The 16,031-nt window shown below is 33.9% G+C and overlaps 1 protein-coding gene across 3 annotated transcripts in view; it reads left to right on the top strand.

Annotated features, from left to right (window-relative positions):
• ARID4A (AT-rich interaction domain 4A) overlaps nt 1-16,031 on the top strand; it is a 58,485-nt gene that overhangs the window by 3,006 nt on the left and 39,448 nt on the right. For all 3 annotated transcript variants that reach the window (XM_043472197.1, XM_043472199.1, XM_043472198.1), the window contains exons 3-8: nt 65-175; nt 2,469-2,534; nt 3,663-3,753; nt 11,373-11,452; nt 11,542-11,636; nt 13,110-13,242. In XM_043472197.1, the coding sequence (XP_043328132.1) occupies nt 65-175; nt 2,469-2,534; nt 3,663-3,753; nt 11,373-11,452; nt 11,542-11,636; nt 13,110-13,242 (576 nt within the window). The remainder of the gene's footprint in view (nt 1-64; nt 176-2,468; nt 2,535-3,662; nt 3,754-11,372; nt 11,453-11,541; nt 11,637-13,109; nt 13,243-16,031) is intronic.

Genomic DNA, 16,031 nt, shown 5'->3' on the forward strand with positions numbered 1-16,031 from the left:
TTCAATGAGACTTGGGGTTGGGGAGAACAGCAGTGACCTTTCTATTTGATCTTTCTTTCTTCAGGCGGCGGATGAGCCTGCCTACCTGACAGTGGGGACTGATGTCAGTGCCAAGTACCGAGGTGCCTTCTGTGAGGCCAAAATTAAGACTGTGAAAAGGCTGGTAAAAGTTAAGGTAATTTTTCTTTCTAATGCAACAGCTTTATTAACTCAGTGGAAGAGAATTAGAGGTGAGGAGACTGCAAATCAACACTTTATTTATTGAATCACTACTTTGCTTACTGAATCATTAGTATGTGAATAACTGTTATATACAAAACTGTAGGAAAGGCACATTAGGAACTGGGAAATAAAGAACTCAAAATGAGAAATTACTCCAAACTGCTGCTATGAAAATATTGTACTCATGGTACTTTCCATTATTTGGATCTTTCCTGTTTGTGGTGGCTATAATCTGTTCTTTCCTTTCTTATTATTTTGGTAGAGGCAATTTCAGGTGGCTAGAAAAAGCAGTAGATTACTAAAAACAAAATCGTGGAAATTATAATTTCAAGACAGCATTAAAAATGATTTAAGAATTCTATTTAAAAAAAAAAGAATTCTATTTTTAAGATGCTTTTATGGCCAGAAAAACAGTTACTTATTCCTGTACAGTATTTGGAAATATAGAAAAGTACCGAAGGAGTAAAACCAATAGTCTACTTCAGAAATACTAGTATCATTTTTATGTTTCCTCCAAGTAATTTTTCTATAAAATGTTTTTAATAATCTTAGTTATTTAGACCACAGAAGTAATCCATGCTTATTATAAACATTTTTAACATTCTAGAGCTGTATAATAAAGTTCATAGAAGTCCTTTTTGATAGTATGCCAAAGAGATTTGATGTGTTCTAGATCTTGGGCTGTGCCTGTCGATAACAAGTGTTGTTATTACTGTTATTCATTGGATCATGATCTACTTTCAGTTTTGCAATTTGCTTTCCTACAAAAATTAAGCACTGTGAGAGGAGAAATTGTTTGTCTTGTTCTGTTTGGAATACCTAGATTAGTGCCTTCTACATAGTGGGTGCTTAAAATGTGTTGAATAAATGATTGAACAGTGGGTCCAGGACCAGCATCATCAGCCTCGCCTAAGAACTTGTTTAAAATGCAAACTCTCAGGTCCCTACCCCTGACCTACTGAATCAGAAACTCTGAGGGTGGGTCTAATGATTGTGTCCTAACAAGCCCCCAGGTGTTTCTGATGCATGTTGAAGTTTGAGAACCATTGAACTAGAAGAATGAGATTTGTGTGGTGGACAGATAGATTTGTCTATGATTATTATAAACTTTGTTTAAATTTTCATCTGATGGTGAAACTTTTCTCACGTATTATTAGGCTATCATTTGACATTCATTTATTTCTTGTTTCATTATATCCATTTTTTTTTTTTTTTTTTTACAATATCAGCTATACAGGATCTACTTACCAAATATTTGCTTGGAATTCTTTTGAGAATTTTAACTTATTGTTAGCATCATAGCTCTTTATAAATTAACTTACTGAATTTAAAATCAATACCATCCTTGTTCTGGGAGGTCTTATCATACATAAATTACCTAGAATTTGAAGTTTCTCCTTATTGGGTACTTGTTCCCTTTCAGTTTCCCTCTCCCATCAACCCTCTCTGTTAATGTGCTGTGCTTAGGGGCTCAGTCGTGTCCAACTGTTTGCGACCCCATGGACTGTAGCCTGCCAGGCTACTCTGTCCAGTGGATTCTCCAGGCAAGAATACTGGAGTGGGTGACCATGCCCTCCTTCAGGGGATCTTCCCAACCAAGGGATCGAACCCAGATCTCCTGCATGTCTCTTGTATTGCAGGCAGATTCCTTACTGTCTGAGCTACCAGGGAAGTCCCTCTCTCTTAATAGAACAAGTTATATATGTAGGATTATCTGTAGTAGAAAGGAACACTTATTTGTGACTAAATTGCTCATCATATTACTATTTAGGTTTATTTTATAAAGGACCAGAAAATGTCTGTTTTTAATTTGTTTACCTTGCATATAGGGGATAAAGTTTGATACTGTTTTTATTTTTTGGGGTAATATACTTGGTGATGATGTGAACTTTTATGACTAGTTGATAAAAAGAAATTAAGGCAATTATAAGGTTTTACTGTAATCATGACAGGTTATAAATCTTGTATAGTTAATTCTGCAAATATTTATTAAGTGCTTATGATATGCATTGATACTTGCTAACTGTTGCAGATACAGTGATTAAAGAGGATTCTAGCCCTCAAGGAGCTCACAGTTAATGGAAGAGACAATAAACACAAACATAAGACAATGTAATAAGTATCATACCAGAAGTAACCACAAGATGCTAAGAAAGCATAGATTAAAGACATTTTTGTTACAGTGTTACCATAAATATATTATTTTAAAAGTAACATGTAAACTCTTGTGCAAAAATGTTTTTTAGGTACTCCTGAAACAGGATAATACTACGCAACTGGTGCAAGATGACCAAGTAAAAGGTCCTTTAAGAGTACGTATTTTGTATAGTTTAAAATCTAAAACGATTAGTCATAAATTCATACAGTGATTTATTGAATTTTACATGTGTGAATACACTTTTGTGTTATTAGAAAACAACAATACAAATGAGGTGTGTTTGTGTGTGTGAGTCGCTCAGTCTTGTCCGACTCTCTGCGACCCCGTGGACTGTAGCCCGCCAGGCTCCTTTGTCTGTGGGATTCTCCAGGCAAGAGTACTGGAGTGGGTTGCCATTTCCTCCTCCAGAGGTGTTGTATAGTTGATATAAATTATGACATTAACAATGTCTGTATCCTTAGGTTAAGAATGTTAAATGTCTTTAAGAAGAGTATTTTAATACATATGAATATGAGTTTCACTGCTTTTTGTTTTGATTTCTTGGATTGAATACTTTGTTTTTCATATTGTTACCACAGAGGTATAACTTGTTAACTGTGCTATACTAATATAAGTCTGAATGTTCTGTTGTTCAGACTTACCAAGTAAACTATGTTGACTTAATAATTCAATTTAATCAATACCTACATTACGTTTTCCATCCATGTCTGCCCATTTGTTTATGTTATAAATCTTTGTTATGTCAAAGTACCACTTCAGTTAATATCTGATATACAAAGCTCTGGAAACTGAAAGAAGTTCAGTTGGTCCATCTCTCTGTATCCAGGTGAAACTTTATCTAAAAGGTCCCTTAAATATAAATGCTGAATCCAATAGTCAATATTTCTATGAAGGAAAATTGAAGTTATTTTTATTATCTTTATGGTTTTTGGTTCTTATACTCCACAGTTTTCTTATAGGCAATATGATATAGTAAAAAAAGCTCTGAAATAAGACTTAAAAGACTGGGTTCTCACCCTGAATTCTTTGCAGATTATTTTCTCTTCCTGAGCCACAATTTCCAATGTATAAAATGGGGTAATAATAACTATCTTACATAAGCCTCAGTATTTTGGGGCTGGAACTGCATGATAAACGTTAGAGCACTATAAATGATAAAGATCTCTGGGAATATAAGGTAGACTTACCACAAATAGATATATTTTTTTACCCAGTTATATGATTGGTAGGAGTGATTTAGTTTATTTAAATTTGATGATGAAATTTTGATTTTATGTTTTAGGTTGGAGCTATTGTTGAAACAAGGACATCTGATGGATCCTTTCAGGAAGCTGTTATCAGCAAGTTGACAGATGCTAGTTGGTATACTGTGGGTAAGTAGTGAAGTAATTTAATAGGAAGGATTTAATTTGGGGGATTTCATATATATCCCTCTGTTTTGTAAATACATTGAAACATTATGTTGGCAGAGAAATATGTACTTTTTCTTGTCAATTTACTTGATATAGATGGGTAAAATTTTAATGACACCTTGATGGTAAGTATCAATTATCTCTTTACAGTAACTTGGCCATTTAGGGTTATTTCATCGAAGAGTGTACTGCTTTTTTAGGTTATCTTGATATTTCCCTTCAAGAAAATTAAACTCTATGGTTATATTTCTTCCTTTAGAAAGTCAGTACAACTTAGTCATCAGACTTTTAAACTTTTCTGGAATTAAAATTGCATAGTTGCAGTCTTTTATTGTATTGCTGCGTGTTTTATATAAGGGTAATACAGATGTTACCATGGAATTCACAGACTGAAAAAGTCCTGGCCAGAGTAGATTCAAGCCTAGATGATCATAGCTTAATTTTTGATTTTCAATGTAGTCAAGACTCTTAACATCTTTCTAGAAAGATATAAAAAATATATATATATATATAAAAAGATATATATGCTGCTGGGTCATTCCCTGCCAGTAAAGAATCTGCCTGCCAGTATGGGAGACACAGGTTCGATCCCTAGGTCGGGAAAATCCCTCGAAGTAGGAAATGGCAACCCACTGTGGTATTCTTGGCTGGGAGATACCATGGACAGAGGAGGCTGGTGGGCTACAGTCCATGGGGTCATAAAAGAGTTGGACATAACTTAGCGACTAAACAACAATATATGTAAATACATTTTTAACGTTTCATGCATAAGCTTATGCTGACTTTAAAAAAACTTTAGTGAGTAGCAACAAGTGTCACAATACATATAAATGGAAACCTAAATATAGTACTCACGTAGTTGCTGTCATTGTGCTGATGAGAATAACAACAATTAGTATTTCCAAGTCTCCTTTCAGTACTTTGAAACTACACAGTCCTGCAGATATCTTCCAATCCTTGGCTTCACACTGAACATCTGTGGCATTGTTTTGTTTTTATATGTATGTCTTGGTATAAAAGATGTAATTATAATATTGTGGTTTCCCTGCAGAAGGAAAAGAAATGACCCTTTAGATTTATTTTTAGTTTACTTGATTTATTGCTTTGGATAAAAATCATTCATCTCTAGTTGATGCTCAGAGATGTGAAAAACAATCTTTAATTGAAAATTGTACTTCTGTGTCTTATGCTGTGGCCTTTATTAATAGTAGCAATCTGTTCTATGTATCTATTATTTTCTAACCATTTTTATTCTTAGATCTCTTAGAAGTTGATGTTGGTTCACAATGCTGCTATTATTCTGAACTCTATATTTTTAGGAGGGTTAGTTGTGGCTATTGATAGTTGTTTGAGATTTAAAACTAAGCTTAAAGTTAACTCTCATAGATTAGGTAGATGCAATTTTGCTGTATTAAATAAAGCAGTGGTAGAAATTAAAGGAGTTGATGGGTGCAGAAGCATGGGACATTATATGATGCATGTTCAGATACTAATGTACATCCTATTTGGTACTCAATATCAAGGTTACAGTCACAGTGCTAGTGAAGTTTTAATGATATAATGCTCAGCTTCTACAGAAGCAATACTTTTTTTCAGGTGTTCACTTTTTGGACTTCTGCGCCCCAGAATAATACTTCAATTATGGATAACAATTTCTATCCTTTACATGAATGGCATTTTAGTATTAATACTTAAAAAAACTAGTTGATACTGAGCATTCTCTGTGGTGATTTTCTGTGACAGGTAATTACAGAAGAAATAGTATAATTTTTTTTCTCCAAGAGCTTAGAATCTTAATTGCATATGATTCATGTATTAAACAGTGTACATACGACTCACATGGTGCTAGTTTAAAAGAAAGTGAGAATTTGAGGACCCTAGGTCTCTCCAATTTAGCATGTCTAGGATGGCAACCCAAGAATTTCTTTTATGAGCACATTGGGTGAATCTAATGCAGGTAGTACATAGTTACGAAAACAGGCCACATTTGTTGAAACAGAAACTAATTTGGGAGAAAAATGCAAAATAAGATTTTACATCTGTGTAGTGAGACACAATGATCAAAAAATTTTAAGATGGAAAGAGATAACTGTTCTCTTAAGGAGATTCAATGTAGCACTCTGCTATAAAGAGTGTTTAGATATTGAAGTATGCAGACCACATAAAGAAGGATCGGAGTTAGAAGATGGCAAAATAAAATGTGTGATCTCTCATGGATCACAGACTTTGTGTATTTTTGATTAGGTGGCTACTTATCAGTTGGATTAAATTCTTTTGTAATTTTTCTTGATTTCTGATTTCTAGCAAAGTGTTAACATAGGTAGAATCAGAAAGTTACACAAAAGTGTTATTAATGTTCTCAATGATATTTTTGGTTTTAAAGGAACTTGAAATTATGTCAAACTATTAAAAAATGAAACAAAAGGGGATACCACACTACTAGTTTGGATCAAATAGGATAAAATGATTATAATCATTAGTTACCAAAAAGTTATCTGAGAAGGTAATATTGACTCTTTATATAATATAGGTATTAATTTTTCCTATTATAACTTAATAAATTTTTAAAGAGATTATGGATCTACCATAACTCAATTAAAAAAAATGTAATATTACCTTGCCCTCTAAGTGTTGAATGATGAATAACACCAGTTCATGGATTTTGAGGTGGGGGTTGAGACTTGGAAATATCTCCTCTTCTATAATAAGACACTGCCTTTGTAGCATAGTTCATTCATTTGGCAGTTCTTATCCTTGCATTAAAGATAAGGAATGTATATAATTGTATTGTTAATCTGTCCAGTCATTCAGGAGATATCAAAAATCCTGCCAAATACAACTGTCAGTGAGACATTCTATAACTCTTCCTTTGCTTTTTTAGAATATAAAAATAACACACTTATTTGAAAAATAAGGAAAATGTGAGGGAAACTGAAAAACAAGCAAAATGTAAAGGAAGTAGTTGCTGTTTGCTTTAATTTATATATAAATGTACGTAGGTCATATATCAAGTTTAACACTAAAATATTTTTTAATCTTATTTTTGTAGCATGTTTTTTAAGATTTGGGATTTTTTCATACCTTGTACTTATTGTTCTGCATATCAGTTTTATCATATCTCATGGAAATTCTAAGTTAAAGGAGTAGAGGAGGTTTAAGATTAAACTGGTGAATGAACTGACTTTTGTAGAATGTTCTCTAGGCTTAAGAGGCTTTTAATTTGATTAGAACCTCTTATGACAAGGCTTCCCTGGTGTCTCAGCTGGAGCCTGCAATGCGGGACACCTGGGTTTGATCCCTGGATTGGGAAGATCCACTGGAGAAGGGAAAGGCTACCCACTCCAGTATTCTGGCCTGGAGAATTCCATGGACTGTGTAGTCCATGGGGTCGCAAAGAGTCGGACACAACTGAGTGACTGTCACTTCACTTAAGACAAATTTGTTATAACCAAAGTCAACGACAGAATGTTTTCAAAGCCAAGTGGTTATTCCACTGACTAGAAAAGTTTCACTAACAAAAAAAGTACTAAGTAACATCTCTTCAGTCCTGTGATAGACTTTAACCCATTGTTTAAATAGCTTTTTCTGAGACTTAGCATTCCCATGATATTTTACTAATATAGTTATACATTTGAACATTAATTTCTTAGGTTTCCGGATTCATTAATTTTTTTATATTAGCTGCTGAGTGACATCTGTAGTTATCACAAATGATTTTGTAAGTAACAGAACTATTGTTTTTACCAAGGATATCCATAATTTTAAAGTATTTATTATGTGAAATGTTTTGTTAATTGTAACTACTATTGCTAAGTCTCTTCAGTTGTGTCCAACTCTATGGACTGTAGGCTGCCCAGTTCCTCTGTCGTGGGATTCTCCAGGCAAGAATACTGGAGTGGGTTGCCATGCCCTCCTCCAGGGGATTTTCCTGGCCCAGGGATCAAACCTGCCTCTCTCGTATCTACTGCATTGGCAGGTGGATTCTTTGGCACTGTGCCACCTGGGAAGCCCATACATATATGTATGTATATATCCTTTTGCATTGTGGTTTATCACAGGATACTGAACATAGCACCCAGTGCTATACAGTACGACTTTGTTGTTTATCAGAGTCAGAATTCTTAACTTTCTAACCAGTGTTCATTTTATGCCTCTGCTTCGTACCTATTTATTATTATTTTGATCCCCTCCTTAACTAAATTGTAGCTCATAGATTAACCTTCTAATGCTGGACTTCTTTATCTATAAAAGGAAGATAGTGATGCCTACTCTGCTGAGGCTGCTGTGAGGATTAGGACATAGTGGAAGATTAATAAGTAATAGCCAATTGTATCTTTGAATAGATAAAGTTAATTTACTGTTGTTGTTATCAGTTATTCTCCATCATTTAACAGTGCTGTGATAACCAGTAGATGTTTTGCATTTAGTAGTTAGACTGGATCCCTGTTGCTTTTGTTTCTTTGAATTCTAACAATTTAGGGTTAGGCTTTGTATGCTTTTGTATTAGCATTATTTTGTCTAGTGTGATTAAGGTTATCAGGTCTTAGCTTTGTTACTGTCGTCAACTTAGGTTTTAGTATTTATATAAAATTTACTGACAGGTATAATTTTTGTACTGTTCTCTTGCACTCAGTCAGTAATATATTTACATGCCATTTTTGCCAAGTATAAGACATTTTGTGCCTTATAATTACTGAATCTTATACTCTGACTTTTTTTCTCTTGTCATATTCATCTCGAACCAAAAATAAACTAAATTTACTATATACACCAGTTAATTATTTCACTCCTATCAAAGTGCCAGAGTCACTCTTCAGTGTCTTTAAATTACGTGTTCTTTTAGATGATACTTGTAACATGGAAGTTATGGAGAAAACTTCAGATAGATGGAACTTCTTCATGATTTTTATAATCAAGGATGTCCTGATTAAACAGGTCCACTATATTGTTGGGTTTTCTGTTTATCTTTTAGAACATCTTGAGAAATTATGTGGCTCAACAGACTTGTATAAAGTATTCAAATACATATCTTTGTATAGTTTTATGAATTAAAAAAAGTTCTTAAACTGCTTCTCTGTTTCACTTGAAGTTGGAAGGGTTCCTAGGTAAAACTGTACAATGGTTGTTTGTACCACTGTTGTCTTTCGTTTTTATGTCATTTCTAACCATGATAACGTATGCTGAAGTGAAAGTAATTTTTTTCTTTAAAAATTAGATAGATTTCAATGTGTATATTTAAAAAAAGAACTCATAATATTAAATTGTTGAAATTTCTCATCAGGGCATTTTTATTTGAGGCTGCTGTTGACTAACAATAAAAATTGTGAAAAAGATTTTGTTCCATAAATTTCATATTAGTGATTGGTCTTAAACCCTTATTTTCCTTCCTCACACCTCTGTGTCCTAACTGTGGTATATATGTGGTATATATGTGTATACGTATGTGTCCATTGTCATCATTTTTGCTACTGTATTATAGGGTAGACATTAAGGAAAATTGGAACTTTTAGGTTTCATTTTTTAGCATACTTACATTAATAATAGCATGAATTATTTTAAGTTTGATACGAGAGTTTCATGATTTTGAATTTTTAAAAGTGCAGTGGTTTATTTGTCAGAATTGATGATACCATATGAATCGTAATTGTGATATAAATGTTTAGAGCATTGTTAATCAAGTGTAGATTAGTGATATAATTGTTGGAGAACATTGTGTTTTATCTTGTCATTGTATTTGCAGGTGATCATTAATTCATGCATCATTGACAGTATGTAACACAGATGATTTTATGTAATCATTGAAAGTGAAAGTGAAAGTCACTCAGTTGTGTTTGACTCTTTGCGACCCCATGGACTATACAGTCCATGGAATTCTCCAGGCCAGAATACTGGAGTGGGCAACCTTTCCTTTTTCCAGAGGATCTTCCCAACCCTGTGATCAAACCCAGGTCTCCCACATTGCAGACGGATTCTTTACCAGTTAAGCTACAAGGGAAGCCCTTGTAATCATTATGGTTCTTTAAATATGTGTATCAGGAGTTTTTAATTTTCTTATTTTCTCCAGCATGTAAGAGAATCTAAAACTAGGTATCTTTAGCCTAAGAGGAAGAACTGACTGAGGTAGATAAATATTAAAGGAGTTGAGCACTCTTACATAATTATGTTTCTAGCATGAAAAAAATAAGTTTATGATTTGAAGACAGTATGTTTACTAATAAAACAACCCTTTAAGAAAAATTCAGGATTTCAATTACATAGATAGCATAGTAAAGATTCTAAGATGTTATTAAATTAGGATGATGTACAATTTTCCTTTCTTAACATTAACCTATTGTGTCAAAATAGGAAAACATATAGAATTATAAAAATTAAGATTAAATCTTAAAATTAATGATCATTTTTTGTGTATGTATGCTCTTCTGTGTATGTGCTTTTTCCATAACCTATATAAACATTTGTTGATGTGTACATGGCATTTTAAATATCAGCGATAAGGATTCTGTCTTCTTGTATTTTATCTTTTCATAATGCTGGGTATCAGGTGTCTTCTGAGAACATTTTCTTTGTGAATATCAGATATTAAAATCAGTATGTTTCTGAAAAATTAAACTTATAAAATTACCAAAATATATATAGCTAGATACATGGAGAGCATGCATGCTTGCTAAGTTGCTTCAGTTGTGGCCGACTCTGTGTGACCCTGTAGACTGTAGCCTGGTCAGTGGGATTCTCCAGGCAAGAGTACTGGTTGGCTTGCCACACCCTCCTCCAGGGGATCTCCTGACTCGGATTGGACCTGAGTCTTTTGTGTCTCCTTCATTGGCAGGCAGGTTCTTTATCACTGCTGCCACCTGGGAGCTGTTACCTTCCTTACCCTCATATCCTTGAAATATTTACACATACTCCACAAGTAGTATGATTTCTTTTTAATGTAGTAGAAGTAAAAACTTGACAAGGTTTCTGTGCCATTATGACTTATTTTTTAGAATTAAAAAAAGTTTTTCATCTTTCTAATGTCTCCTTGATTCTGCTTTTACTTCTAAACATCTTTCACCCTCTTCTAGCAAAAGAAACAAGTTGAATCTTGTGACTTTAGAATTTGGCAGCAAGTATTTCTGTTATAGTGGGTTATCATGCAAAGAAGTAGAAGCAGTAGGGTAATCCAACAGTATTACCAGAAATTAAACAGTTTCTGGATGTTAGAGATACTCTATTGATAACTGTTGCCAAAAAAAACCCATAATCCTTTTTTTTAAACCAGGTTTTTGCTTATTCTTCTAGGATTAAAGGTAATTTAATATCTATGCTTTGACTAGGTCATTAATGGTTTAAGAAGGTGGTTCTGTAATGGTAGAAATTGAAGAAGTAAATGAAGACACTTTAGCAGTTGGGGAAAGCCATTAACTTGTATTTGTTTGGTATCTATAGAATGCAAAATATGGTATGTATAGTTTAAAAGATTTTGAAGCATAACTAACATCATGGCTTTTAAGCCCCAGGTAAATAGCAATAGTAGCGTTCTGTGCAGTTAAATTTTATTCAGTGTGAATAAATTCTCTGATGTCTTTTGTTTATTGCAGTGTTTGATGATGGTGATGAGAGAACGCTGAGACGTACCTCTCTTTGCCTGAAAGGAGAGAGACATTTTGCTGAGAGTGAGGTAGGGTGCCATGGATGAACATTTTGAATTGAACAGCAGCTACTAATATAGAGGCAAAAAGTGATTTAATTTGTCTGTTTCTTATCCAGACACTTGACCAGCTTCCATTAACAAATCCAGAGCATTTTGGAACTCCAGTAATTGCAAAGAAGATGAACAGAGGAAGGAGGTCCTCTCTGCCAGTGTGAGTGTTTTCATGTACATTACAGTTATCACAACATTAAACAAGTGGTTTTTCTACAGTGGCCAAATTTGTTTGGGTGACCTTTCCATAATATCTTGCATCCTTGTTTTAGACAGTCTACTTTGAGCAGAAGTTTTTCTTTATTCTTGGACAAAGTAATAGAAATAATGATCACAACCCCTTTTTAAAACAGGCTATTTTTGTTTTGAGTTACTTTGCCAAATTCCTTGGCATCTCTGGTGGCGCAGTGGTAAAGAATCCACCTACCAATTCAGCAGACTCAAGAGACACGGGTTCAGTCCAGGTGGGGAAGAAACCGTGGAGTAGGAAATGGCAACCCACTCCAGTATTCCTGCCTAGAAAACTTGATGGATAGTAGAACCTGGCGGGCTACAGTCCATGAGGTTGCAAAGAGTTGGATGCAACTGAGCGTGTGCATGCTTATGTGTGTGCGCGTGCACACACACCCCCACACCCACAGATGCGCACGTGTGTGCACATGGCAAATGCTGTAATTGATATGATTTTCCTATTTGAAGTGAGAATAATGTGTTTTTTTAACCTATTTCAAAAACATTTCAAATTGAAAAATCGTAATCATAATACAATAAACTTTCATATACTCATCATCTTAGATTCACTAAATTAATAAAACTTTCTCACATATTTGCTTTATATTTCCTCTCTATATATACATATATTATTATTTTTTAATAATAATAATTTTAATTGGCTGAACCATTTAAGAGGAAGTTGCAGTCATCATTACTTACCCCTCGTTTGTGTAGGAATATATGGACATTATATAACTAAAGTATGATTATCAAATTCAGAACAGGTAACTGATAGAATGCTATTATCTAAATAATATATAGTATGTATTTCTGATTTTGCCACTTGTCCCAATGATAGTCTTTATACCATCTCCCGTTTCCAGGATTCAGTCCAAGATCATGCATTGCATTTAGTTTTTGTGGTTCTTAAGTCTCCTTTCGCCTAGAAGAGTTCCTCAGCCTTTTTTTCTTTTCACGACGTTGACATTTTTGAAGAATACAGGCCAGTTGTTTTGTAGACTTTTCCTCATTGTGAGTTTGTCTAATTGTTTAGTTATCCAGATAGGTTAACTAAATAAACGTTCTGATGTGTTTAATGAGATCTTTTCATAACCTTTTAGAAAATTAGAGTGATTATCAGGCATCTGGCATGCATAAAAAGTCGAAGGGCAGTCTCTTAAAATGTATTTGGCACAGTAAGTACTTCATGATGATACAGCTTTTCTGTCCCAGCCAGTAGCTGGCATTAGAGTGTAAGTCCTGGTTCTCATTGATCTAGTGGATAGCTCAGAACTACTTCTGTGGGACCAGGGAAATACCTATTCAATTCTAGTGTGGATGAAGAAACTGTTACCCTGGGGTAGTAACTATATCAAAATGGTTTATGTTAAGATCATGATAAAGTTATTCTAACTTTTAGTAATGAAGATGAAAAAGAAGAAGAAAGTAGTGAAGAGGAAGATGAAGATAAGCGACGTCTCAATGACGAATTATTAGGAAAAGTTGTGAGTGTGGTATCTACAGCTGAGAAGAGTGAATGGTATCCTGCTTTGGTAAGTATAGTTTTTTTGCAAGTTAATTAACCTTTTAAAATATTTGTTTAACATGGATTTTTAGAAACTATTTAAAATATTTTGAGAGTGTTACACACATTTAGTTCGGACTTCCTTGCAAAATTAAGCATTCCTCCTCCAGTCCCATGTACTTCAATGTCTTTTGTTATTTTCTTTCTTTAATTGTCTATAACCAAGTATTTATTGGAGTCTTTCAGTTTTTCCTTCAAAATGTGTCCAGTGGTCTCTTTTTTACTCCGTTCCCATTACTTTTTTTTACCTGATATATACTGCTTACCTCCAGCATTGCTTAACTTGATGCCTGAATGCCTTCTTCACTAAATACAAACTAATTTTCTAGAAGTAACTTTTTTTAGAGAAATTTTACAATACTGGTTATTCATGATAGCCCCATTCTCCAAAGAAAAGAACCCTGCACTGACTTCCATTAGGATCAGTTTTGCATTCTTTAGATGGACATCTGAGGTCATCCCTAGTTCTTAGTTTGTTTCCCATTTTCACTGTAAGCTGTCTACTTAAGGCTCTTTCTTAACTGCTCCCTGTATAAGACCCTTCACTCCTCCAGTCCTTTACCCCTTAAATCAATTGGTATTTACTGAGGATTTGCAGTGAGTTCAGCTTTTCTTAAAGCACCTTAGAAAATAAAGATGTACGAGACTTGTAATGCGTTGCCCTCATGGAGTTTACTGTACACATCTTAAAGGTAATGTTGTAGTTAAATATTATATAGTAATTTTTAAAACTTGATGTAGACAAGAAAATAGGACAAAGAGTATTAGGGAAAGGAAGGCTACACCTTGGCTTTAGAAATAGCAAATCTTGGGTAGGTTGGTAGAGAAAACTAATATTTGCTTACTTGGGGAAGGAATGAGAAGGTATGGGCAAGAGAATTACTTCACAAGAAGAATCAATAAACTTGGTAATACCTATCTCCTGTTTCTCCTCTTCCTTCTCCTCTCCTCTTAAATATGTCTCAAGGTTCAGCTCAAGTCCTAACCTTTTCTGCAAATTCTCTCCTAACTACTTCAACATAAGTATGCTCCCTTCATCTCTGTGTTTTGATATCACTTATATCTCTAATAATAATTTTTGCATAAAATATGTCCCAGATTAGATTAGGCTCCTTTAAGAAACTGAGGGCATTTTTTTTTTTAAGGTTTCTATGTGCATGTAAATACATGACTCATTTCCTATGTAGTACATGTACTTTATATAGGGAAAGTCTGAAAGTCCTTTGAACCTTTCAGTTGTACAGGCTGACAAGTAAGTGGGCTTGGATTCAGAATACTCATCATAATTTGCCAAGAGATTTTAAAAAAATAATAAATGCCATTACTCAACAGGCTTATCATTTCTGAGGTGAAAAAAGATGAGTAAGAGTCAGTCTTACAGTTGATGATTTTAGTATAATGCAAGGATAATTCAAGTAACTGTAATATAAGATAGTTTGCATTCAATATTAGGACTTCTTGTCCTGAGACCTTGCATTTATTTGAAAGAAATCCAAAAAAAAAGCCTTCATGAAGCTGGTGCTTTTGAGCTGAGACTTGAAGGATTTAAAGTTAGTCAGCAGAAAACTTCACTAGAGGATTTTCTTAGAAGAAGCAGAATAAGAAATAACAGGAAAGAAATAACACGAAACTGTGCACTGGGAATCCATTTTGGCCAAATATTAGATGTGAATAGGGGCATAATAGGAAATGAGACTGGGAAGATAATTTGGATCAAGGGCAGAAGATAATTTGGATCTTCCTCCTAGTTGTTTTTATTTTATCTTATGCCTAGTGTCCCTCTCCTCGGTTATATTCTTCTTGTGTATCTTTTTGTATTTACCCCTCCATTTCAGTGTTAGCTCCTTGAAAGCTGACTATATTATTAGTCTAATAATTTCCAACACCAAACAAAGAAACATTTAATACCATCTGATATTAAGACAGCTGATATACCTTCCAAGACTTTTTAATTGTCTGGAGATACACTGTTTAATATGATAGCCATGAGTCCTATGTGGCTATTTAAGTTTAAACTGTTAACTAAATAAATATTAAATAGAATAAAAACTTCAGTCTCTCAGTTGTACTGGCCACATTTAAGGTGCTCACCCCCATGTGATTCATTGCTTCTGTATTGGTCAGTGCAGACGGAGAACATTTCCATCTTGCATAACGTTCTGTGGTTGGTGCTAGATCACAGAGGGGCTAATGTTGAGCAGGTACATTTCAGCAATTTATTAGACTTTAATTTTTTTTAATACTAAGCTGTAGAAAAATAGATTGGTTAGTTACTAATGTTAAGACTTTTGTTATTTTTAAATGTTAAAAACTTTGAAAGTTCATTACTCAGATTTTTCTCTGATCTGTTTAATTACTAACAATTGTGCATTCCTTGGTACAAATGGGAACTTAGGTGCTTATTTTAAACAGCCAGATTTCAAAATAGATCCTGATTCAAATTTATTTTAAAAAATTACAATATGCCTTATTTTCATTATAGCTCATACATTCTGTGTTTTAAACAATAAATGAATTATTATTTGGCTTAGAATAAATCCTGATATTTTTAAAGTGGTCACATTATGATTTATATTTCATTAATTATTCATTTTATAATATAATGGCTGGGTAAATTAAATATATCAGTTCAGTTCAGTTGCTCAGTCATGTACAACTCTCTGCAACCCCATGGACAGCGGCATGCCATGCCTCCCTGCCCATCACCATTTCCCGGAGTTTACTCAAACTCATGTCCATGGAGTCAGTGATGCCATC

The sequence above is a fragment of the Cervus canadensis genome, chromosome 6 (assembly GCF_019320065.1).
Source record: "Cervus canadensis isolate Bull #8, Minnesota chromosome 6, ASM1932006v1, whole genome shotgun sequence".
Taxonomy (NCBI): Eukaryota; Metazoa; Chordata; class Mammalia; order Artiodactyla; family Cervidae; genus Cervus; species Cervus canadensis.